Source organism: Chanodichthys erythropterus, chromosome 3 (assembly GCF_024489055.1).
Source record: "Chanodichthys erythropterus isolate Z2021 chromosome 3, ASM2448905v1, whole genome shotgun sequence".
NCBI lineage: Eukaryota > Metazoa > Chordata > Actinopteri > Cypriniformes > Xenocyprididae > Chanodichthys > Chanodichthys erythropterus.
The window spans coordinates 25,153,172-25,177,597 of record NC_090223.1 but is presented as its reverse complement, the minus strand read 5'-3'; the positions used below and the strand labels follow the sequence as shown (position 1 = coordinate 25,177,597).

The following is a 24,426-nucleotide window of genomic DNA, read 5'->3' as shown; positions in this document are numbered from 1 at the left end:
CAACATATGGATAACATAAAGCATAAAATAATGCATGCATGTAAAGTAATAGAATACTTTGAGTGTGTAAATTAAATGAGTAACATTTATTTGATTATTTTATAATTAACACTGCTATAACATACATTTTCAATTTCAAAATTTCCCAATTTGAAATGTAAAATTCAAATAATAATACCTTTCCCCATATTTCCGTATCCAAAGATCATGATTTACAAATTACTATTTTGAGCTTGCATTAATGTAGCTGGCAAAGAAAACTGAATTGGCTAAGCATCATATAGTTAAAAATAAGTTCAATTCTTGTGCACATAAGAGAAGGAGAATTAACAAAATCAAAAGTATGTTTGAAAGATGCACTGAATGTTACTTCATCAGTACGCGGGTGTTGTCGTCTCCCAGCAATAACCTGAAAGAAAAAAAGTCCCTTAAAAATTCCTTAATCCCAAAATGGAATGATAGGAAATGGCTGATGTAAACAAGGTATTCAGTTCTTTCTGTGGAGCCTCACCTGACTAATGCCGCAGCAATTAGGCCGCCAGTAATGGGCCCCACCCAGTAGATCCAGTGGTGAGTCCAATAGTTGGTCAGCACTGCAGGACCAAACACTCTTGCAGGATTCAGACATGTACCAGACACATCACTCCTGAATCCCACAGAAGATGTTAATCTCCAGACCACACACAGGAAATGATGTATAACATAATCAACAAACTCACCCTGCTAGCACATTAATAATGACTGTGCAGCCCACCAAAAATGGAACCAAAGGACTTTTGCTCTTGGCATTAACTGCACCCAATAAGACCACCATGGTAACTAGACACGTCATGGCAATTTCTCCAAATAATGCCTTCACAATATGGTCATCAGCCTGGAGAAGAGTAAATGCCGCACCTTGAGCTTTTGCATAGTTCTCATTTGAGGTCATTCCCTAAAAAGGAAGCAAAAAAAAAAACCATCCAATCCGTTGAAGTGTGACTGGTGAATTTAATGTTGCATGCAAAAATGGCTCAATGTCACATGTATCTCACCTTGGCCATGACTGCACCAAGTAAACCTCCAGTAAGCTGAGAGATCAGGTATGGTGCCACCATTTTCAGCTTCATTCCACCACAGAGGTAGATGGCTATGGTGAATGATGGATTGAAATGAGAACCACTGTGACAGGGGAAAAGATTATTGCATTATTCATCAATAAGCTTTTTATCCAAAGCAACTCTCCAGAACTGGGACAACCCCCCTGAAGCAAACAGAGCAGACTAGATTGACAAATCCACATCACCCCAAAGATGCAGGGTTTTCAAAAGGGGTTCAGTGATCTCTGGTGGTCCCGGATGGTACTGCAGTGGATCGGTGGATTCATATTTATAAGACAACCCAGACCTATATATATTTGTGTGTGTTTATATATAAAATATACATATACATAAGTACAAAAATACATTTCTTCTCACCTGATCTCTGCCATACATGCAATCAGTACCGCCACTGCGAGACCATGAGCCAGAGCAGGTTGGAGTCTGCTGGCATCCTCCACATTTTCAATGACAGACACACATCCGATGAACACAAAGAAGGTGGTCCCCACCAGCTCAGCTACACACGGCTGAAAGACCCGCTCAAATAGGTTGGGCTCTCTCATAGTATGTTGTCCCATCTTATCCATCAGAGCTTTTTCCATGTTGTTAAGTTCCACTTTATCTTCAGCCATTCTTTCTGAGGCACGTATATCTCTCTGATGGCTGTGTCCTAATATCTTGGAGGGCATCTACTCATCATTTGAATGTGAGCGACAGAAAGCAAGCATTAAATTCCTCAATGACCTTTGAGGGCAATTGATGATTGAAAAGACTAATAATAAATGTAAAATGTTGACCAGTGGTAAGGAAAATATGCTGAAGGTGATTAAAATTTAACATGCCTCTGCACTCAGCTAATTTAGACATACCTGAAACTAACACCAGAACGTTTAACCTGTGCTGCAACATGTCCTGGTTACATGGATTACAAGGAAAACTAGCTCAAGTTTAGAAAACTACCTGAAACAGTAACTTAATAATGGAAATTTATTTTCCCACCAAAAACAAAAATGAAAAGTTAAAGGTTAACCAAATAGTGGAGACTATAAAAGTCACATTTACTTTTGTAAATTACTACTAGGTAAAAAAAAAAAATCAAAGCTTATTCTGTATCAAAGACTAAAGACTAATGGATCATATTACACTGTGGCAAGAATATATATATATTTTTTATATGAAAACCCCTGATTAGGCCATAGCCCTCTCTTGGTGCTAGGAAATTGAAGACTTATGGTCACTAGGTGGCAGCAGCAGCATAAAAGTCTAATCAGTGGTAGTGTTGGTTCCTGTCCAAATGGCACACTTCATATGCACTTACCGTCCTGTGTACTTAAAATGGCCATCGCATGTGCGTGATCGTGAAGTCTGAGACCATAGGGCAGGGGTGTCAAACTCAGTTCCTGGAGGGCCACAGTCCTGCAGAGTTTAGCTCCAACCCTTCTTCAACACACCTGTAGTTTTCAAATAAGACTGAAATACTTGATTAAATGAATAAGGTGTGTTTAATTAGAGTTGAAGATAAACTCTGCTGGGCTGTGGCCCTTTAGGTACTGAGTTTTGCACCCCTTGCTGTGTCCGTCAAAGCGGCATAACATTGCAAAAGTGCGGATCAACAGACCAAAAAGTAAACTCGTATGATATATTTGACTGTATTAAACATAATACAGTAATAACATACCAATATTATGTGTATTTAACAAACCAATGAATAAAATTATATAAGATCATGTGAAAACTATAAAATATTTACAAAAAATATTGCAAATGAAACTGAACTTCACACAAGTTCTTTGATATCAGAACATGAGGATGTGATTCCATAAGAGATCTCTACAACCTGTCTAACTCAGATGATGTAGAAAACGCTCACGCTCCCTCCAGTCTACCGGAGTATGTTGATTTAATCTTATTAGCTGATAATTCTGATTATGTTCAAGATGGACACATTTAGATCTCCTCTGAGAAAACCTAGCGATTAGGTGTTTTCAATCTCATCTGAAATGAGCAGTGTTGGTGGTAACGCATTACAAGTAACATGTATAATGTAATTAGATTACTTTTTGATGTAAGTAGTAACGTAAGGTGTAAAAGGAGTAAAGTAACTTTCTTGGGTGTAATGAGTAAAGTAATACATTACAAGTAACATGCATTACGCAATCAGATTACTTTTCCGGTGTTACGAGTAATGCATTACAAGTAACGTGCATTACGTCATCAGATTACTTTTTCGGTGTTACAAGTAATGTGCATTACGTCATCAGATTACCTTTTCTGTGTTACGAGTAAAGCATTACAAGTGACGTGCATTACGTAATCAGATTACTTTTTCTGTGTTACAAGTAATGTGCATTACGTCATCAGATTACCTTTTCTGTGTTACGAGTAAAGCATTACAAGTAACGTGCATTACGTAATCAGATTACTTTTTCTGTGTTACAAGTAATGCATTACAAGTAATGTGCATTACGTCATCAGATTACCTTTTCTGTGTTACGAGTAAAGCATTACAAGTAACGTGCATTACGTCATCAGATTACTTTTTCTGTGTTACGAGTAAAGCATTACAAGTAATGTGCATTACGTCATCAGATTACCTTTTCTGTGTTACGAGTAAAGCATTACAAGTAACGTGCATTACGTAATCAGATTACTTTTTCTGTGTTACGAGTAAAGCATTACAAGTAACGTGCATTACGTCATCAGATTACTTTTTCTGTGTTACGAGTAAAGCATTACAAGTAATGTGCATTACGTCATCAGATTACCTTTTCTGTGTTACGAGTAAAGTATTACAAGTAACGTGCATTACGTAATCAGATTACTTTTTCTGTGTTACAAGTAATGCATTACAAGTAATGTGCATTACGTCATCAGATTACCTTTTCTGTGTTACGAGTAAAGCATTACAAGTAACGTGCATTACGTAATCAGATTACTTTTTCTGTGTTACGAGTAAAGCATTACAAGTAACGTGCATTACGTCATCAGATTACTTTTTCTGTGTTACGAGTAAAGCATTACAAGTAATGTGCATTACGTCATCAGATTACCTTTTCTGTGTTACGAGTAAAGCATTACAAGTAATGTGCATTACGTCATCAGATTACCTTTTCTGTGTTACGAGTAAAGCATTACAAGTAACGTGCATTACGTCATCAGATTACTTTTTCTGGGTTACGAGTAAAGCATTACAAGTAATGTGCATTACGTCATCAGATTACCTTTTCTGTGTTACGAGTAAAGCATTACAAGTAACGTGCATTACGTAATCAGATTACTTTTTCTGTGTTACGAGTAAAGCATTACAAGTAACGTGCATTACGTCATCAGATTACTTTTTCTGGGTTACGAGTAAAGCATTACAAGTAATGTGCATTACGTCATCAGATTACCTTTTCTGTGTTACGAGTAAAGCATTACAAGTAACGTACATTACGTAATCAGATTACTTTTTCTGTGTTACAAGTAATGCATTACAAGTAACGTGCATTACGTCATCAGATTACCTTTTCTGTGTTACGAGTAAATCATTACAAGTAACGTGCATTACGTAATCAGATTACTTTTTCTGTGTTACGAGTAAAGCATTACAAGTAACGTGCATTACGTCATCAGATTACTTTTTCTGTGTTACGAGTAAAGTATTACAAGTAACGTGCATTACGTAATCAGATTACCTTTTTCTGTGTTACGAGTAAAGCATTACAAGTAACGTGCATTACGTCATCAGATTACTTTTTCTGTGTTACGAGTAATGCATTACAAGTAATGTGCATTACGTCATCAGATTACCTTTTCTGTGTTACGAGTAAAGCATTACAAGTAACGTGCATTACGTCATCAGATTACTTTTTCTGTGTTACGAGTAAAGCATTACAAGTAACGTGCATTACGTCATCAGATTACTTTTTCTGTGTTACGAGTAAAGCATTACAAGTAATGTGCATTACGTCATCAGATTACCTTTTCTGTGTTACGAGTAAAGCATTACAAGTAACGTGCATTACGTAATCAGATTACTTTTTCTGTGTTACGAGTAAAGCATTACAAGTAACGTGCATTACGTCATCAGATTACTTTTTCTGTGTTACAAGTAATGCATTACAAGTAACGTGCATTACGTCATCAGATTACTTTTTCTGTGTTACAAGTAATGCATTACAAGTAATGTGCATTACGTCATCAGATTACCTTTTCTGTGTTACGAGTAAAGCATTACAAGTAACGTGCATTACGTAATCAGATTACTTTTTCTGTGTTACGAGATTACTTTTTCTGTGTTACGAGTAAAGCATTACAAGTAACGTGCATTACGTCATCAGATTACTTTTTCTGTGTTACAAGTAATGCATTACAAGTAATGTGCATTACGTCATCAGATTACCTTTTCTGTGTTACGAGTAAAGCATTACAAGTAACGTGCATTACGTAATCAGATTACTTTTTCTGTGTTACGAGTAAAGCATTACAAGTAACGTGCATTACGTAATCAGATTACTTTTTCTGTGTTACAAGTAATGCATTACAAGTAATGTGCATTACGTCATCAGATTACCTTTTCTGTGTTACGAGTAAAGCATTACAAGTAACGTGCATTACGTAATCAGATTACTTTTTCTGTGTTACGAGTAAAGCATTACAAGTAACGTGCATTACGTAATCAGATTACTTTTTCTGTGTTACAAGTAATGCATTACAAGTAATGTGCATTACGTCATCAGATTACTTTTTTGGTGTTAAAAGTAATGTGCATTACGTCATCAGATTACCTTTTCTGTGTTACGAGTAATGCATTACAAGTAATGTGCATTACGTCATCAGATTACCTTTTCTGTGTTACGAGTAAAGCATTACAAGTAACGTGCATTACGTAATCAGATTACTTTTTCTGTGTTACAAGTAATGCATTACAAGTAATGTGCATTACGTCATCAGATTACCTTTTCTGTGTTACGAGTAAAGCATTACAAGTAACGTGCATTACGTAATCAGATTACTTTTTCTGTGTTACGAGTAAAGCATTACAAGTAACGTGCATTACGTAATCAGATTACTTTTTCTGTGTTACGAGTAAAGCATTACAAGTAATGTGCATTACGTCATCAGATTACTTTTTCGGTGTTAAAAGTAATGTGCATTACGTCATCAGATTACCTTTTCTGTGTTACGAGTAATGCATTACAAGTAATGTGCATTAGGTCTTCAGATTACCTTTTCTGTGTTACGAGTAAAGCATTACAAGTAACGTGCATTACGTAATCAGATTACTTTTTCTGTGTTACGAGTAAAGCATTACAAGTAACGTGCATTACGTAATCAGATTACTTTTTCTGTGTTACGAGTAAAGCATTACAAGTAATGTGCATTACGTCATCAGATTACCTTTTCTGTGTTACGAGTAAAGTATTACAAGTAACGTGCATTACGTAATCAGATTACTTTTTCTGTGTTACGAGTAAAGCATTACAAGTAACGTGCATTACGTAATCAGATTACTTTTTCTGTGTTACAAGTAATGCATTACAAGTAATGTGCATTACGTCATCAGATTACCTTTTCTGTGTTACGAGTAAAGCATTACAAGTAACGTGCATTACGTAATCAGATTACTTTTTCTGTGTTACGAGTAAAGCATTACAAGTAACGTGCATTATGTAATCAGATTACTTTTTCTGTGTTACGAGTAAAGCATTACAAGTAATGTGCATTACGTCATCAGATTACCTTTTCTGTGTTACGAGTAAAGCATTACAAGTAACGTGCATTACGTAATCAGATTACTTTTTCGGTGTTACAAGTAATGCATTACAAGTAATGTGCATTACGTCATCAGATTACTTTTTCGGTGTTAAAAGTAATGTGCATTACGTCATCAGATTACCTTTTCTGTGTTACGAGTAATGCATTACAAGTAATGTGCATTAGGTCATCAGATTACCTTTTCTGTGTTACGAGTAAAGCATTACAAGTAACGTGCATTACGTAATCAGATTACTTTTTCTGTCTTACAAGTAATGCATTACAAATAATGTGCATTACGTCATCAGATTACCTTTTCTGTGTTACGAGTAAAGCATTACAAGTAACGTGCATTACGTCATCAGATTACTTTTTCTGTGTTACGAGTAAAGCATTACAAGTAACGTGCATTACGTAATCAGATTACTTTTTCTGTGTTATGAGTAAAGCATTACAAGTAACGTGCATTACGTAATCAGATTACTTTTTCTGTGTTACGAGTAAAGCATTACAAGTAACGTGCATTACGTAATCAGATTACATTTTCTGTGTTACAAGTAATACATTACAAGTAATGTGCATTACGTCATCAGATTACTTTTTCTGTGTTAAAAGTAATGCATTACGTCATCAGATTACCTTTTCTGTGTTACGAGTAAAGCATTATAAGTAACGTGCATTACATAATCAGATTACTTTTTCTGTGTTACAAGTAATGTGCATTACATCATCAGATTACCTTTTCTGTTACGAGTAAAGCATTACAAGTAACGTGCATTACGTAATCAGATTACTTTTTCAGAGTGACAGGTAATACATTACAAGTAAAGTGTATTATGTCATCAGATTACTTTTTCGGTGTTACAAGTAATGCATTACAAGTAACGTGCATTACGTCATCAGATTACTTTTTCGGTGTTACAAGTAATGCATTACAAGTAACATGCATTACGTCATCAGATTACTTTTTTGGTGTTACAAGTAATGCATTACAAGTAACGTGCATTACGTCATCAGATTACTTTTTTGGTGTTACAAGTAATGCATTACAAGTAACGTGCATTACGTCATCAGATTACTTTTTTGGTGTTACAAGTAATGCGTTATAAGCAACGTACATTACTTGTAATAACTTGTAACATACATTACGTATGTAATCACATTACTTTTTTCTTGTTAATGCAAATTACATTCTAATAACACAAATACATTTATTTACAGTATAAAAAAAGTTACTGCAGATGAAGTAGTCACAGTAATAGTATGAACAGTAATCATACAGTCACAGTAATAGTATGAATTGTAGCTGAAATATAGCTAGTAATGTATGATGTCCACTTTAGTGGACAGATGATTAATCAGAATTTCCTCCCAATCTAAAAACAATACTTGGGAAAACTGAACTGTGATATGACTCATTAGATATTGCTTGATACTACAATATTTTTTTTCACCTGCAAGAGTCTTGTAGGATAGAAGAAATAGATGGATATTCCAGAGCAACTTGACATTTCTGCCATCGGCCATCTTGGTTTGGAAGGGGGGGGGAAACAACATACAATGGCTTGCCACTTGGTGGCAATGATGCACTAGGGTCCACTGTAGAGGTTGATGTGCAGCTATGCCATCAAAACCTAGGCATATGCAAGAAAAAAAGCTGTCCACTGTAGTGACCTCTATGCGTGAAAGGGTTAAAAAAAATTGAATTGCTAAATGTCAAATTGTTTTTTTAAATCTGAACACTCAAGCTTAGAGTTTACACTTGTTACTAATGATGTGATCAAACCACCTACACAAAACATAAGCATGCAGCTCAGAGTGCACATGTGAACTGAATATTGATACCGACAATTGGTGGAAATAATCGAGAGGGAGAGGAGGAAGACATGTAAGAGGTGGACGACGAGGAGGAAGAGGAAGAGCGAGGTGTGGAGAGTGTTGTCAAGGCAAGATCCGGCACACCTTCTGTTTTGCCTGGCAAGAGACAACATTGTCTGTGATGTGAACAAAGTCCTCAAGCAGGACCCAACATGAAGACGTCATTCCGAGGCAGAATTAATCTCTCATTGACTTTGATTGAATATACTGAATATACAGACATTCAATAGTATACAAAATTGAATATTCAATTTGTATTGAATTGTACAAATTGTATTGTTTATATTGACTGATGTGTGGATGATCTGAAAGCATTGTTTTATTTTGAGTACAGGTGAAATGGTTTTGAGCCGACTGTTTGATTTTGCCAGAAGAGTCAGGGGTTTTGTAAATGCAGTTTGAAAATTTGGTTTTGTGTTTAATGTTGTGAGAAAATGGGTGAAACTTTCAAGAAATGTGTCTTAGCAATTGTGAAAAATGGTAAAAACAATTTCCCAAGAATCAACATAAGACATCAAAAGTTGAGGTGTTGATAAGAGAGTGCGCCTTTAGGTCAGGTGGATTTACTTTGTCAGATATTTTCCTTAAATAAGCCTCATTAAATGCATTATCAGGTGTGCACCCAAGTTTTATTTTAATTCTTTGTTTCTACCTGAACACAGAATACAGAAAAACTGTAAATATTGAAATGAGGACCAATGACCTCAAACAACAGAAAATAAAATGGCATGCACTGGAACACTGGGCTGTGAAAGCCCCATTTATTTCCACTTAGGACATTTTCCATAATACAGACTTTTTTCTAAACCAGTCCTAGGTTTTATGGCCATTCTGCACTATTGGTGTTATTATAGCCTAATAAAAATGTCTCAACTTTTAAAGATTCAATGTGGGGTTTAGTACATTTGACTTCAAATTTTAAATGTAATATCTTTGACCATGTCAAGTCGACTTTTTTTAAACCTTTCTGGAGCATGAAAGTGTTGATTATATTATCTATGGAGGAGTCATATACCTCTCGGATTTCATCAAAAATATCTTAATTTGTGTTCCGAAGATGAACGAAGGTTTTACGGGTTTGGAACGACATGAGGGTGAGTAATTAATGAGAGAAATTTTATTTTTTGGTGAACTCACCCTTTAAAGCCGATTAGCCGTATCAGCTCTTCCGTTTTGGTCTGAAGATGGCGCTATTAGGCTACAGAGAAAAATAATAAATGTGACTTCATGATACAGAGTGAATGTAGGCTATTTAAAGGGCTTGAATTATTATTTGCATTTTACAATTACACTTTTTTTTTTTTTTGCAAAAACAACAAACTCAAGTTATCATTAATCTTAGCTAGATTATTAGCATGATTATTATTTGATTATATGATTTTAACCATCCAGTTTAATCAAAGTACTTCAGTCAAGGTGTCATGTGTCACAACCCACTGTGCTCCACAATAGGGAAGTGAACTGCACTTCCTATTTCCTCGGTGTTACTGCAGCTCACTGACTAAACCAGAAATCGAGAGGATGAGAAACGAAAGGAACACGTTTGACGCACGGTTTATAAATGAATATGAGCAGTAAATGACTCTCAGGTTCGTATCCAGTTGAGCGCGCAATGGGAGCGTCGCGCGTGCGGGCGTCAGTTTGATAAAACAACGACTTTTCAAAGTTTTATATGTTGGTGGATGAAGAAGAATCAAGATGAAGAAGCAGTTCAACCGCATGAAACAGCTCGCCAACCAGACTGTTGGGAGGTTAGTGTGTTATATACTGATTATTTTGAATGTTTCTACTCTGATTCGTGTAAAAATGCACACTAAAGTTGGGAGTGTCGCTGTGTGCGCGCGAGCAGGACTGAAGTGCACAGCTAAAGGAAGGTAATAAACTACAGGTCATGTATTTTATTTTCCATTGATTTGACACTTTGACATTATGTGTAGGAGTATGAATAGTTTCCCATGAACACAACATTGCAGAACTGAACTGAAAGAATGAGATTGAGACATTTTGGTCCTCTGTATTTTAGGGGCATATCTCGATTAGGATCATCAAACATCTATTTGACTGAAATAATAAATGCAAATATATGAGCTGTATAAATGTAAAACAAATTACTTAATATCGCTTGTTGGATAAGTCTGTACACCTCTGTGGCAGTTATTAATGGACATTTTATTGGGCTAATGCAGCTACTATATAAACTAGTGATTTGCTCATTCAACAAATAAGGATGCACCAATATATTGAAAAACTGACAGATACTGGTCTGATGATAATTATTTTCATTTTATGGACAATATACAAATATTGTCACTTAATTCATTTCCTTTGTCAATTTCAAAACAATGCTGTTATGCCTAAGTGAATTAAGACATCACAACATAATGTACAGTATTAAATATGGATTTAAAATGAGTAGTTATTGAGAATAGGTTGGGGCTATTATTACAGGGATTCACTCTTAAAGTCACTATGAAATCAAAATGAACTTCTTTTTTTTTAAATGGAATATATCAGTATTTATTATAAATGATTTATCCATGCATGTCATTATTTATTTATTTTTAATTCATTAGCCCTCATAATCAAAATAACTTCCCCTCCCTCCATCTCTTTTCTGATGATGTGTTTACTGACGTGAGGGCGGGACAACCTGTCACTCACATGAGATCCACCAATAGCAAACCACAACCATCAAATCAATTCCCTGTGGACCAAATCAAGTCCCGCCCTACATTTGTTCTTGTTTGAGAAGCCATATGAAATCTCGGACTTCCATTTCATGCTGACATGTTAATGTAAATGCGATCTAATATCAAAAAATATTTCGAAATGAGTGCCCTTAATTAAATATTAGCCGCTATTATTAACCATATTAGCTGCTTTTCCACCTTTGGGCCGACCCGTTCTCATTGCTTAACAATTCCAATACGTTCCATTACTGATATGGTTTCATTTTCCCAGAGTGGGGATAAAAACTAAGCTCTTTGGAATGTAACTAAATTGCGTCAGTCACTGCCTTAGTATAGTAACGCAAGAGTTTACAAATATGTAAATAGCAACCGCATTATGGAGGACGATCAGATATTTATTTGTATTTTATTATAAACTTGCACTTACGTCACTCAAATAGCCCGCTTTGCAAGTTACAGAGAAACTGACAGCCAGGCAACAGACAATTGACCAATCCTGAGTGGCGACATCACTACACGCATTCTACCAACACAGTTAGCAAAGCCTGAAAGAATTCTGGAGTGAGAACAGTTTGTAATCGTGCTGTGCAGAACCAAGCTCAAGTGGAAATGGAACCATTCCTTACTGTTCTTAGAACCGTTTACTCCGACGGTGGAAAATCTATATATAGAGATAACACATTTTATATATATATAATATAGTGCATCACTAACAATAATAAATATCAAATAGAGTTTTACATTTTCATGTTGAAAGCAGGGTATTTTGATGAGGTTCCTAAGGTGTTCTGAGTGGTTGTTAGCACGTTGCTGTGTGGTTGCTTAATGTTGCTCGCCAGAAGCATTCTGTTGATCTCTGCAGATCTCAGGAAACAAACTCACTCAGAAACAGCAAGAGGAACTTTGAGTTGGCTTGACTGGTTTCCCTGGAGAGATTTTTCAAGGACCTGTCAGAGAATGACAGGCATAAGTTTCCTTCCCTTGCATATTTATTTGTACAAGGGTGAAAGTGTTAAGGTCAAAATATCTTATGCTTTTCATTATTGAGCTTTTTTTGCATAAACATTGACATGTTTTTGCCAAGACATTGTTTTTACAATGTCTTTATTGAGATTCACTCTTCATCTCAGAGTTAAACATCTCAGGCAGCTGGTAGATTCATCACTCGCTTGTCACAATCTATCAGAGTGTTTGATGCAGAATGCAGATCTGGGGTAATCCAGAGTCGGAGGTATAATAGTCGGGCCAGCTTTCATGGCAGCTTTCCAGGCCAGAGAGACGCCACGTTTTGATACAGTCGGTTAGGTTACGGCTCCAGTTAGTTTTGCCTCTGCTGCAAAGGAAACACTGTCAGAGATTTTACAATGATTGAAAGGCTTTGGAATTGCTCTGTCTTCTGTGATGTATATATAAAGTTACTGATATTTATTTTAACTCTGATAACTTTTAGTCATTGATTAAAGGTAAGTTTACACGACTGCTGTGTTCTAGAAACTGCGTTTTTCGTGTACAGACGGCATTGTTGTCAAAACGATCCCTGTTCACATGGATCCGCGTGTAAAGAAACACTATGCGCCTACAGACTGAATGCGTAATACACGTGATGTCATGATTTTCACAAATTCTCATTCTTGTGGTTTACACGGGGACTATAACGGTATCGTTTTCAAAAACGTTCACTTTTCAGCCCACAAAACGCTGTTGTCATGTAAATGAATGGCCAAATTGCATAAAAAGTTTTCTATTTTTAGTTGAAAATGGTGTTGTGTAAAAAGCTCCTAAAAATGATATTGTAGGAGATATCATGCATCTTTAGTCATGCTGTATACTTGTGCACAAAGTGAATGAAGTTTTAAACTTTGGTGGATTTTAAGTTGAAAATGTAATTGATTTTGAATCAGATGCAAATCAGAAATGGCATAAAAAATACACAGTTGCATCCAAAACATACTCTGGTGACCATTGTAATTTCTAAAAGTGGGTCATTTATTGCTATTTCTGAATGTAGAATTGTTCAAATGTTTTTGGCACAAAATGGTGGCTCAGACAGCAGGGCTCTACTCATCAAATCTGTTCATTTAGATACAGGATACTTATGCTTTTCAACCATGCTGATGAACATTGAATTTCCTTCTTTTCCTGAAACCAAAAACAGATGTTCAATGAGCTGGTCAAATGAAAATCATGGCAAGAGTCACTCTGTCTAAAGCTTTATTATGTGTCATTGATCTTAGCAGTTCATCTAACAGCAGCCCAGCTAACAGGGAATGTTCTCAGAACGTTGCCACACTTTCTGGCAAGGTTCTCTCAAAGTTATGAACAAACGATCTTTCAGTAACATCTGTTCAAATTTTTCTGGTCTTTAATAATGTTCTCAAAACATTAGCACAAACATTTTGTTTATATCATATTATTAATGGAACATTTTTTTCTGAAGCATTTTAGTTGGACGCTCTTTTAACGTTTTTGAAATGTTTCAGAATGTTCATAGAACTTTCAAAAGGAACATTCCCTTAATGTTTGAAGAATGATAAAATAGAATGTTCCCTTTAAAAAAGCATTTAAAAAATCTAATGTTTTGAATATTCAGAGAGCATTCAGAAATAATGTTTTCATAACTTAACGGGAACGTTAGCAAAACATTCATAGAATATATTTTGTTAGCTATGAGTGTCTCCACTGAGAGCTGGAGTCGGATTCTAGGACAAGCGGTTTGTAGTTTTCCAAAGCTAAAAATTGAATCATTGGATAAATTCCAAAAAGGTGGTGAATATATCTTTTGTTGGGTGACCAAATACCAACTAAGAAACTTTAATCTTTTCATTTAAACCCCTTGTTTTTTAGGGTCAAAACAAAAGCTGCAAAGGTCTGTTAGGGATAATATAGAGTACCAGTTTGCAAGATTTGAGCTCCAGTACTGTTGATTAGATGTTGTATTTACATTTAAATCTTCCACCAATCAGAAGCCAATCTGCTTCAATATGATCACAGAACAGAAAACATTACTCATTATAATCTTGTACTCGGAATCAGATTACTTAGAGACACTTACAGACTTGCGAGATCAATTCTGTTCCTTGAAGGACATTTTGATGAGCTAAAGTTTAGCTCTTCATAGATCTTTATCTAAACATGTATGCTGTATTTTCAGCTTTAAATGTGTGTGAAATGTTAGCTGTTGTATTTCTGAAAGTTGATACCCAACCCGATATGCATTGGCCGAACACAAGATCAATGCTAATTCAGTATTGATGGAAATCTAAAAATTCCCTCCCGCATAATGTGAGGTCATTCTCAGCTTGTGTAATGGGATCTTAGGGATATTTTCTCTTGTTACGTGACCAGTTTTGTGGCTTTTATGTAAGTTTTCTGTGCTGAATGTGGATTGTTTCTCTCTTTTTGAAATGAAATTATGTCTATGACACCAACCTCTAATATCTGTCAAGAACTTTAATATTGATCTACTGAACCAAAATAATCACCATGGTGCCCTTGAGAAAGGTCCTTTTACCCTGATGGATCGTTTGTGTGTCAGTTGGTGCCATCACATGAAAGTTGTAGACATAAATAGCAGTTGCGCTGGTTGTGTGGTGATAACGATTCTATGACATTAAAAAGATTAATGGTTTGGGCTTTTTTTTGCTCTAGTTCTGACTGATCTTCACTGCTGGCTCAGCAGTTTTAGCAGATGGAAAAAAAGCACTGAGCCAATTTCTCAAGCAATACTATCTGCTGTTTTTGAAGGCTAGCCAGATGTACACCCAATTAACAGATTATTATTATTATTAATAATAATCAAAAAAAGGTTATTATTATAACTGAAACTAAAATATAAAATCTTTTTTGTTACTTGAAATCAAATAAACGCTAACTGAAATAAAATATATATTTTATTTCAGGTAGATGACAAGGCAACATTTGAAACTTGATGTACTTAAAAACTAAAACTGAACTAAAATTAATAAAAACTATAGACAAAATGACAAAAACACAACAAAATTGCTACAATTTTATGTGAAATTCAGCTGAAACTGGAAAATATGAGCATAAAATGTAATTCAAAATTTTTATAAAAACTATAATATTACCTTAATGATACTAAAATAAATAATAAAATAATTTATATTAATATGATAATAATAAAAAGGCTTATTATAACTAATAAAAGGATTATTATTATTTAAATTAACTTGTGAGAATGCAAAATGCAAATTATATTTATTTTATATATATATATATATATATATATATATATATATATATATACAGCGATGGAAAAAATAAACATTTAAGATTAATATTTTCCATATATATATATATATATATATATATATATTAAGACTATATATAATATATATTAGGACTTGTTTTGTATCTTGAGTATATGAATACATTATCTTTTTTTAAGTTTAGTTGTTTTTTTTGTTTTTTCTTGTTTGAAGCATAAACCTCCAAAAGCAATAGAACAAGTTACTTCAAGTTAACTCTCAGTTTTTCTTCTTTTAGATATTTTTACTTGATAGATTAAAGGCTGTTCACACCAAGAACGATAACTAAAATGATAACTATATTGGTGTCCACATCAATGGATGATATTTTTCAGTTTATTCCAAGTGTGAGCTGCAGTTTTGTCGTCTGCTGCTTTAAATGCTCGAGCGCTTTAAATTAGGATGGATTCTGATTGGATCTCAATGTTTTTATCGTTCATCAGCTTGAAACATCTTTCTGAAAGTGATTCCATCAATATTGTTCCTCTGTGTCATTGTCGTTATAGTTGTGGTGCTACTCTTTTATATTTAGAGCGAATTTTACAACTATTATTACACCTAGCTTTATCATTACAGTTATCGTCCTTGGTGTGAACTGGCCATTTCAGTGTAAAAAGCTTAGTGACATTTACATTTTTAGCTGTGTTCAAAATAACACACAAAACTGTTACACACAACTTCATGTAAATGAATGAAAGTGCTGAAACTATCGCAGATCATGTCATGGGAACATTCAGACTGTGCAATGTCCACGTGGCAAAATTTGTGATAGTTTTATGGTCTCTGGTCAAAGGGAGTCTCTACTCATTATTTATGAAGCCCCACCCTCTTTGCTGACAAGAGTGTGTGTAAAGCATCAGCAGCCCCGCCCCCTTTACTGCTGTTGCCATAACAAACAATGTGGAATGCAGAAAGCAGGAAGTAGATTTTTTTTTTCTTGTGACATGTGCCAAATCAACAGTTTGTTGACACAGTTGGAAAAATAAATGATTTTTAATTTAGAATATTGAACTGCGATGGCTGTTTTGAATGGATGATGTTTACAATGATTCAGTCATTTTTACATGTGGAGAGAAGGCTTCAAACCTTGATGGTGGTTTTTTGTTTGCCATTTTTTATCGAGATACTGACCTAACCTGCTTTCACAGTCAAGCTGAAGAACATCAAAAAGCACATGAAGCTTGCTCATTATGTAGTCTGTCCATATAACCAAACTGTTTTTCCTTTTCTTGTCCACAGAGCGGAGAAGACAGAAGTACTGAGTGACGACCTTCTTATGGTGACTATTTTCTCCCTCCATGACTTTATCACACAACGCTGAACGACTGCACAAATCATCCAGCATTCCAGCTTGAAGTCACCCGTGTGATTCTAGTGTCGGTTGTGTTTGATAAAACTGTTTTAATATTTTGAATATGCTTTTATTTATTTATTTTTTTATTTTAATTTTATTGCCAATTACAGTTTTAGTAATTTTGTTGTGCTTTTTTTTGTTTAATCGCTTTTTAGGTTTCTTTTATTTTTTATTTAAAGGGTTAGTTTACCCAAAAATGAAAATTCAGTCATTTATTACTCACGCTCATGCAGTTCCACAACCGTAAGACCTTCATTCATCTTCAGAACACAAATTAAGATATTTTTGATAAAATCCGATGGCTCAGTGAGGCCTCCGTTGACAGCAGATAAGTAACACTTTCAACACGACGAGAATACTTTTTGTGCACCAAAAATAACAAAATAATGACTTTATTCAACAATATCTATTTAACATTTTTTTTGTTTTTTTGGTGCACAAAAAGTATTTTCGTCGCTTCATAACATTAAAGTTGAACCACTGTAGTCACATGAACTCTTTTAAATATGTCTTTAGTAGCTTTCTGGGCATCTGAAAGTGTTAATTATATTGCTGTCAATGGAGGCCTAACGGAGCCATCGGATTTCATCAAAAATATCTTAATTGGTGTTCCAAAGATGAACGAAGGTCTTACGGGTGTGGAACGACATGAGGGTGAGTAATTAATGACAGAATTATCATTTTTGGTTAAACTAACCCTTTAATTTTTAGTTTTAGTTGAGTTTCAGTTATTTCCAGTTGGTAATTCAGTTAGTTACCAAGGCAACATTTCTAAATTTCGTTTAGTTTTTCATCCCACATTTATATTTTATTTGAATTCAGCTTTATTTCAATTAACAAAGTTTTTAATAGTTTTAGTTTTCCTTATCACATTAAATTTAGGCACAAGCATTACTTTAGAAAGTAATAATTAGAGTATCATGTTTTATTTTTACGGCTCTCTTGAATACTCATTTCTGATTGGTCAATCGCCGCATTCGGTGGTCAAATATTTTTGTATAGTACTGTATATTGGTGTATAATTAACCATTGTCTCTAGTGCACAATTTCCTACATATGAGAGACATTTGATGCCTCTCATATCATTCCACAGGCTTTTTTTCTCACACATAAACTCAAATCAATATTTATGTATCAACATTTTAATATTTATGTCCATTAATTTATTCATTTGGTGAGTAGTTATGCAATAAGCAGGATAATGTACCAGTCATTTATGGCAAAACAGATGCTTTTGGAGTGAAACAAGACCATGTTTTGCGATATAGACCAACTGACTGTACATTATCTTTTCTGTATGTGTTCATATTAATATCAATATTGAACATGAATGAATATAAAGTCAAAGCATAGCAGATATTGTACTCGGGTATTACATCAGCTCTTATTCAGTGTTAACGGTGGGCTTTACAGCGTCTCTTTCTTTTGCTTTCAGTTATAGTAAGAGTATCTGTTGAACTTTGGTCCTTTACATTTGTCTTCTTCTTTCCCACAATCTCTCATCCTTCACACCCCTCCCCACTCCTTTTTTTTCGGGCATCTCGCAGATAGCAGAAGAGCAACTGACTGTCTGAGACTAATTGATTTTTTTTTTAGGCATTTCTAACGTCACAAGGGCGATGTTTGCACAAGTATGCATGCAGCTACGACTGTTATGAACAAACGATAGCTTAAAAATAGCTTGAAAAGCACCAAGCCCTAGCAGCTTTATGATAGCATATGTAGATTGTGATTTTAATTTCAGTATACTGCATGACAGCCATAATCTTCCAAAGCAAACGCTCGCGCTGAAAACAAAACAAATCGGTCTAATGACTACCTCATTGTTTAAAAAGCATCTCATGTTGAAACATGTCTGTGCACAACGGGCTGAAAGGAAATCATTGAGACTCGACGGACTCTCGCCAGAGCTTTATATGCTGTTCCTTCACCTTCATTCATGCATTCCATGTCCAAGGGTCAAAGTTTAACTGCCTGATTGCTCTGAATCTTACGCCGCCTCGGGTTTGCAAGAGGAAAAAAGGAACATGATAATGGGCCATAAACTCCCTCTTGAAATGACTCAGACGGAGTGGTTTGGATTTTTTCTGGGTTTTGAAGGTCTGCCAGATTAAAAGGCAGCGGTGTTGGCAGACGGCCCCTGTTAGAGCTGCTTTCTCTGGTTGTGGTCGGAGGTCTTGAGATCCAGCTTTAGGGAGCAACACTTCGAACTGTACTATATTTTTCAGTAGCTTGTTTCAAAACAGGAGAGCTTTTTTTCCCATAATGAGCCGTTTTTTCCAAACGGCGTTAACAGTGTAGCTTTACTAAATGCTGCTTTTTATGACACATTGTATTGTATAGACAACACTACAAGAGCAATAATCATACACTCTCCTATAATATATATATTTTCTCCCTTATATAGTATCGGAAAGTCTCTTTCATTTTAGTTTGGATGATTTATTTAAAGGAACTGGTCAAAAAAGATGAATAGATTAAAAATTCATTGCGTTTCTACTTTGCATTTTATGTCCTGTTTTGTAGAAAAATGTTTTAAAAGGCCCCTATAATGTTCATTTACACGGTCATAATTTTGTTTATGGGGTCTATTAGAATATGTTTGCACCTAGAACTGCTAGTTTTCCTTCATCTTTAAACTTTTAGGTTTACAAATCATCACATTAAAATTGGATAATATTTAGAGGTGGGATGATACTATCGATGCGTCGCAATTCGTGGATGGTTTCTGATATTTTCCAAATTCGATTCTCTCTCGAATCGATTCTGAGCTTAGTTTTTAACAGCAGATGGCGCTCTAGGCTATTTTTTAACCCAATGCTCACGAAGAAGAGCGCTTATGCGTTCGGCTGAGTCTGAGAATGTATTTGCACTTCAGAATGCTTTTATAACGCAAGATTAATGTAAACAGTCCACTGCAAACACATTTGTAATTTGCTTAAACTTTTTTGAAATATGAATGATTATTTTATAAAAGGTTCAAGTGGTGTGGGTAAGGAATTGGAAGCAAGCAGAGTACGGCTGTTTCTAAAGCACGCAGTGCCATCTGCTGTTAAAAACTACGCTCAGAATCGATTCGAGAGAGAATCGCGATACGTACAGAAAATATCAGAATCGATCCAGGATCATTTCTCGATTCGTGATGCATCAATTTATTGTCCCAGTTGTCAAAAGTACCGACTTTGGTACCATGTCGGTATTGAAATTATAAAAATTTGACGCTTTGAGCGCTGTTGAGCTGATTCATAAACACCTCTGATTGGTCATTGTGTTCACACGCTCATCAGATATGTCTGTGATTGGCTTCAGTGATCAACACTTCAAAAACTTAAATAGTCATCAATCAAGATACACAGATACACACGGGAGCGTTTGAAAGCAGACATCTATTGTGGACCAGTCCGCTGATAGACTCCTGCTTTCAAAGGCTCCCGCTTTCAAAATGCTTTCAAATTCAAACGTTCCCGTGCGTAGCCAATCACAGACATATATGTTGAGCGCGTGAACACAATGGCCAATCAGAGGTGTTTAAGAATGCGCTCAACAGCGCTCAAAGCTTCACATTTTTTAAATTTCAGTACCGATAGGTACCAAAGTCGGTACTTTTGACAACTCTAGTCCCAGCCCTAATAATATTTAGAGCTTTGAAGTGCAGGAGGAAGTGTGAAGCATTTTAAAAAGTCCTTGAAAAGTGCTTGAATTTCACTCTCAGAAGTTTGCATGAACCCTGAAATGAATAATGTAAAAGAATTCTGCACTGGATTTGAATGCTTCCCACTAGATCTCGCCGCGATGTTATTAATACTGCGGCGAATTCAAACGCTTTCTCACTGGATCTCTGCGTAGTAAACAGTGTCACGTGATCGAGATTGGCGCGCAAGTAAAGCTGTTCTGAGCTCACGCTGCATTGCCTATTATTGCTGAGCTTATAAACAATTTGCGTTTCTCATATGAAACAGAAATGGCAGCTCTCATCAGTTAAGTTATTGCTTATCAGCAATGTGGTGGTCGTATCAGTGCGACCTCTAACAAAATTTAGTCACAACAGCAGGAAAAAAGGTTGCAAAATGCGACCATTTGGTCCAATTTAAACTGCAATATCACACTAAAAGCATAATAGGCCCTCTTTAAAATACTGTTTTCTAAATGTATTTTGTTGTATTTTTTTGTAAATTCATCTGTTAAATGCTAAGTTTAATGTGTCATCCTTTATTGGAAAAAATTAATTTAAATATCATCTATTTTGTATGTTAGTTATATCAAAGTCCCTTTAAGACAAGTCATTTCACTCGGCGGCCATCTTTGAAACGCCTCTCGGGCATCCTGGGCATCATGCAGCTCCTATCTCTTTGAATGGGGAAACATCAGATTCTCCAAAACTGTTTGTCAACCTTACGATTAAATTTGATATTTGAAATCACCAATGAAATCTAACAACAACCGACTCATAAATTTAGTTTCTAAACGCTCGAATCATGACAAAAAAAACCTCTATTTTTTTCAGGCTGGATCAAGCTAATGTGCATGCGCAGACCTAAATGTTTCTATAGAAAAAAGACCTGACTGTTTCTATAGAAACCGGTGATTCTAACGACCGCTGAAGTGACGTGATGACTTTACCAGTCGGCGATTGGCTCTTATTTAGAAGGCGGGACTTATTCCGCCATATTGCGAGTTACACTTTCTCCCATTCAAAACAATACGAGTGACACGTCTTGTGTTATTCTATAGTCTTTGGTTATATACATTGTCCCCTTAAATAGCTCCAATGTGTTTGTTGCAGTGTAGCTGCCTACTCATTTAACAGAATAGCTTGACTGTAGTGTAAATTATGAGCAGCGTGACAAACTACCATTTCAAAGTCATTTAGGTCTTGAGTCACACTAAGTAAGAGTGCTCCAGTGGGAGTTTTGACCCCTGCTGTGTGAGTGCTGCCACAGGCCAGTATGGCCCCGTCATCATTTCCTGTTTGTCTCGTTTGCCTTGCTTGGAACTATGGAGCGCTGATCAGAACATCTGTACTGCAGCTCTTTTCCTCTTTGTTTTTCCCTTTTCCTCATTCCATTAACAAACCTGTATCTGAAAAATGATGGAAAATTAGTGGACGGTTACATTTTATATGCATTTTTTTCAGCAGAAACCATTTTAAAGGTGTGTTTGTAATTTTTAAATAACTGTTTTCTATTTTATTATATATTTTTTAGAAATTTAGTGTAATTTATTCGTGTGATCAAAGCTGTATTTTCAGCATCATTACTCCAGTCTTCAGTGTCACATGATCCTTCAGAAATCATTTTAACATCTCTTATTTTTATCAATGTTAAAAATGGCTGTGCTGCTTAATATTTTAATATTGTTGAAACTCTGATTCATTTTTAAAATTGAGTATTAAAAAACTTACTCCGACAGTTTTGAGATTGTGCTAAAACAACACAGACAGTATGTACACTTAGAATTCTAGGTGAAAGTGTAGGTTGCATATATCGGTGAATTGGGTGCCTATGTGGTGAGCTTTTATTGAAATGAGTTGCAAACAGAAGCAGCGTGACTCTGAGATGCTGAAAAGAGCAGTCATCTCACACGGAGAGTTTCAGTTCCACTGCGACTGTCTGAAGTTATTTAAGGGACTGTCACACTTTTAGGATTCGCCTCTTGCACATACATGTGAGAACGAGAGAAACAAGAATGTCTCTATAAAAGAAAACACTCAGCCAGTTTGGCTGCTTTCTGTTCCAGCTGTAAGAAGACCGGATCGCTTCTGCACTGTAACTGCTGAAGTGGTTTGTGCACAAACTGTAAACAAAATTTGATTCCTTTCTGGATCCAAACCAGCCAAATATTCTGGTCTAAGTAACTTGAAAACAATATGTACATGCAACTCTGACAAGTATAAACAATTCTTATTTTTAAAGTTGGCATGAAATGGAAATGTTTTCTTCTGTATTGTTATGTATATCCATGTGAAACGGCCTCTCAAACAAGAACAAATGTAGGACAGGCTTGATTTTGTCCTCAGGGAATTGATTGGATTGTTGTTGTTTGCTATTGGTGGATCTCATGTGAGTGACAGGTTGTCCCGCCCTCACGCCAGTAAACATTATCAGCGAAGAGAAGAGATGTCGCTTCAAGAGGGAGGGGAAGTTATTTTAGTTAAAGATTATGAGGATACATTAATTTAAAAAAAAAAAAATATGTGCACAGATAAATTCCTTAAAAAATGAGAACTGTCAATTTTGATTTAATGGGGAATTTAAAGGTGTTGGTTAAAATGGGAGGTGCTTTTTTTTTTTTTTTTCCCAAGCAGGTTTCCCGAACACTTCAGTGGTTGGACAAACAGACTTATGGCATTGGTTAAGCTGACAATGCTGTATCAGGCTGATCGGGATGCTCCAATATTTTAATAGCAGCACAGTTTTAACATTTTTCAGTGGCTGACTTGTATTGTCTCTTATGTAATTAACATTAAAAGTTCACATCTGCACACAGAGCCCAGGGTTTAAGGGGAAAAAAGAACCAACAAAGTGGGAGGTGTGAACTGAAAATACATTTTTTTTTTTTTCAAAATGAAAGATGCCGGTAAACAGCCAGCTGGTCTCTAAACTCAGGCCACTTGTATGTGCTAAAGTGCACACTTTGCTGGCACAGTGCAGACATTTTTCTTGCCTGGTTCCTCATGCTCACTGTAGCTTTAACTCTTTAACTCTATTGTCAACTTTAAAAGCTTTTTCAGTCCAGGCCCCTCTGCAGCCTCTGTGTTTATGACTAAAAACATAAATTGATGGCCAACTCAACGAAGAGACAACCAGAAAGCACATTTTTTTCTGCTTTTCCTGGAGATTCCTATACTTCTCATAATAGATGCACAAAAGATTTTTAAGTGCCCTATTTTAAAGGTTCCTAATTTTGTTTTGGAGGTCTCCTCAAATAGGTTTACATGCATCAAACATCAAAAACGCTTGTCTGAAATGGTTCCTGAAAAGGATTTGGTCTGTCTAAACCCCTCCTTTCTGTAAACCTACTCTGCTCTGATTGGTCAGATTTGTCTTTCGACAAAACGTTGCAAAAAGTTTTTTTAATGGAAACGGTGGTGCGTTGAACACCCTGTTCTGATGACGCAAGAGTTGCAACTACGGCAGCTGAGAAGGCCATTCTTTGTGTTCTTTTTGAAGAATTTTCAGAGCCTGAAAATTCTTCAAATTCTTCAGTATTAAAACACGTATAAATACGTGTTTTAATACTGCAAAATATGCTCAATATTACAGTCACTGCCCTATTTGTAAACAACTTTATTTGGACCCATTGTGCAAGCTTTCTCTTTAATACCGCATGGTTTATATGCATGTTGCTGCTGATTGGGCTGACATTTTTGACACACCCACCAAACAAGAGAAAACGTATCTCAAACCCATTGCACA

General features: G+C 35.6%; 2 protein-coding genes across 4 annotated transcripts in view; one reads left to right on the top strand and one right to left on the bottom strand.

Moving 5' to 3' along the window:
* Window positions 1-366: 366 nt before the first annotated feature.
* On the bottom strand, window positions 367-12,204 carry aqp8b (aquaporin 8b). The gene is made up of 6 exons (XM_067381476.1): window positions 12,131-12,204; window positions 1,458-1,771; window positions 1,035-1,161; window positions 720-934; window positions 512-646; window positions 367-409 (listed from the first exon to the last, which is right to left on the bottom strand). Exons 2-6 carry the CDS (start codon window positions 1,769-1,771, stop codon window positions 367-369), a joined length of 834 nt encoding a protein of 277 aa, XP_067237577.1. The 5' UTR covers window positions 12,131-12,204.
* The window catches only part of arhgap17b (Rho GTPase activating protein 17b), a 41,484-nt gene continuing 27,241 nt past the window's right edge, over window positions 10,184-24,426 (top strand). For all 3 annotated transcript variants that reach the window (XM_067381472.1, XM_067381470.1, XM_067381471.1), the window contains exons 1-2: window positions 10,184-10,450; window positions 16,897-16,936. In XM_067381472.1, coding sequence (XP_067237573.1) covers window positions 10,398-10,450; window positions 16,897-16,936 — 93 coding nt within the window. In that variant the 5' untranslated portion in view covers window positions 10,184-10,397. The remainder of the gene's footprint in view (window positions 10,451-16,896; window positions 16,937-24,426) is intronic.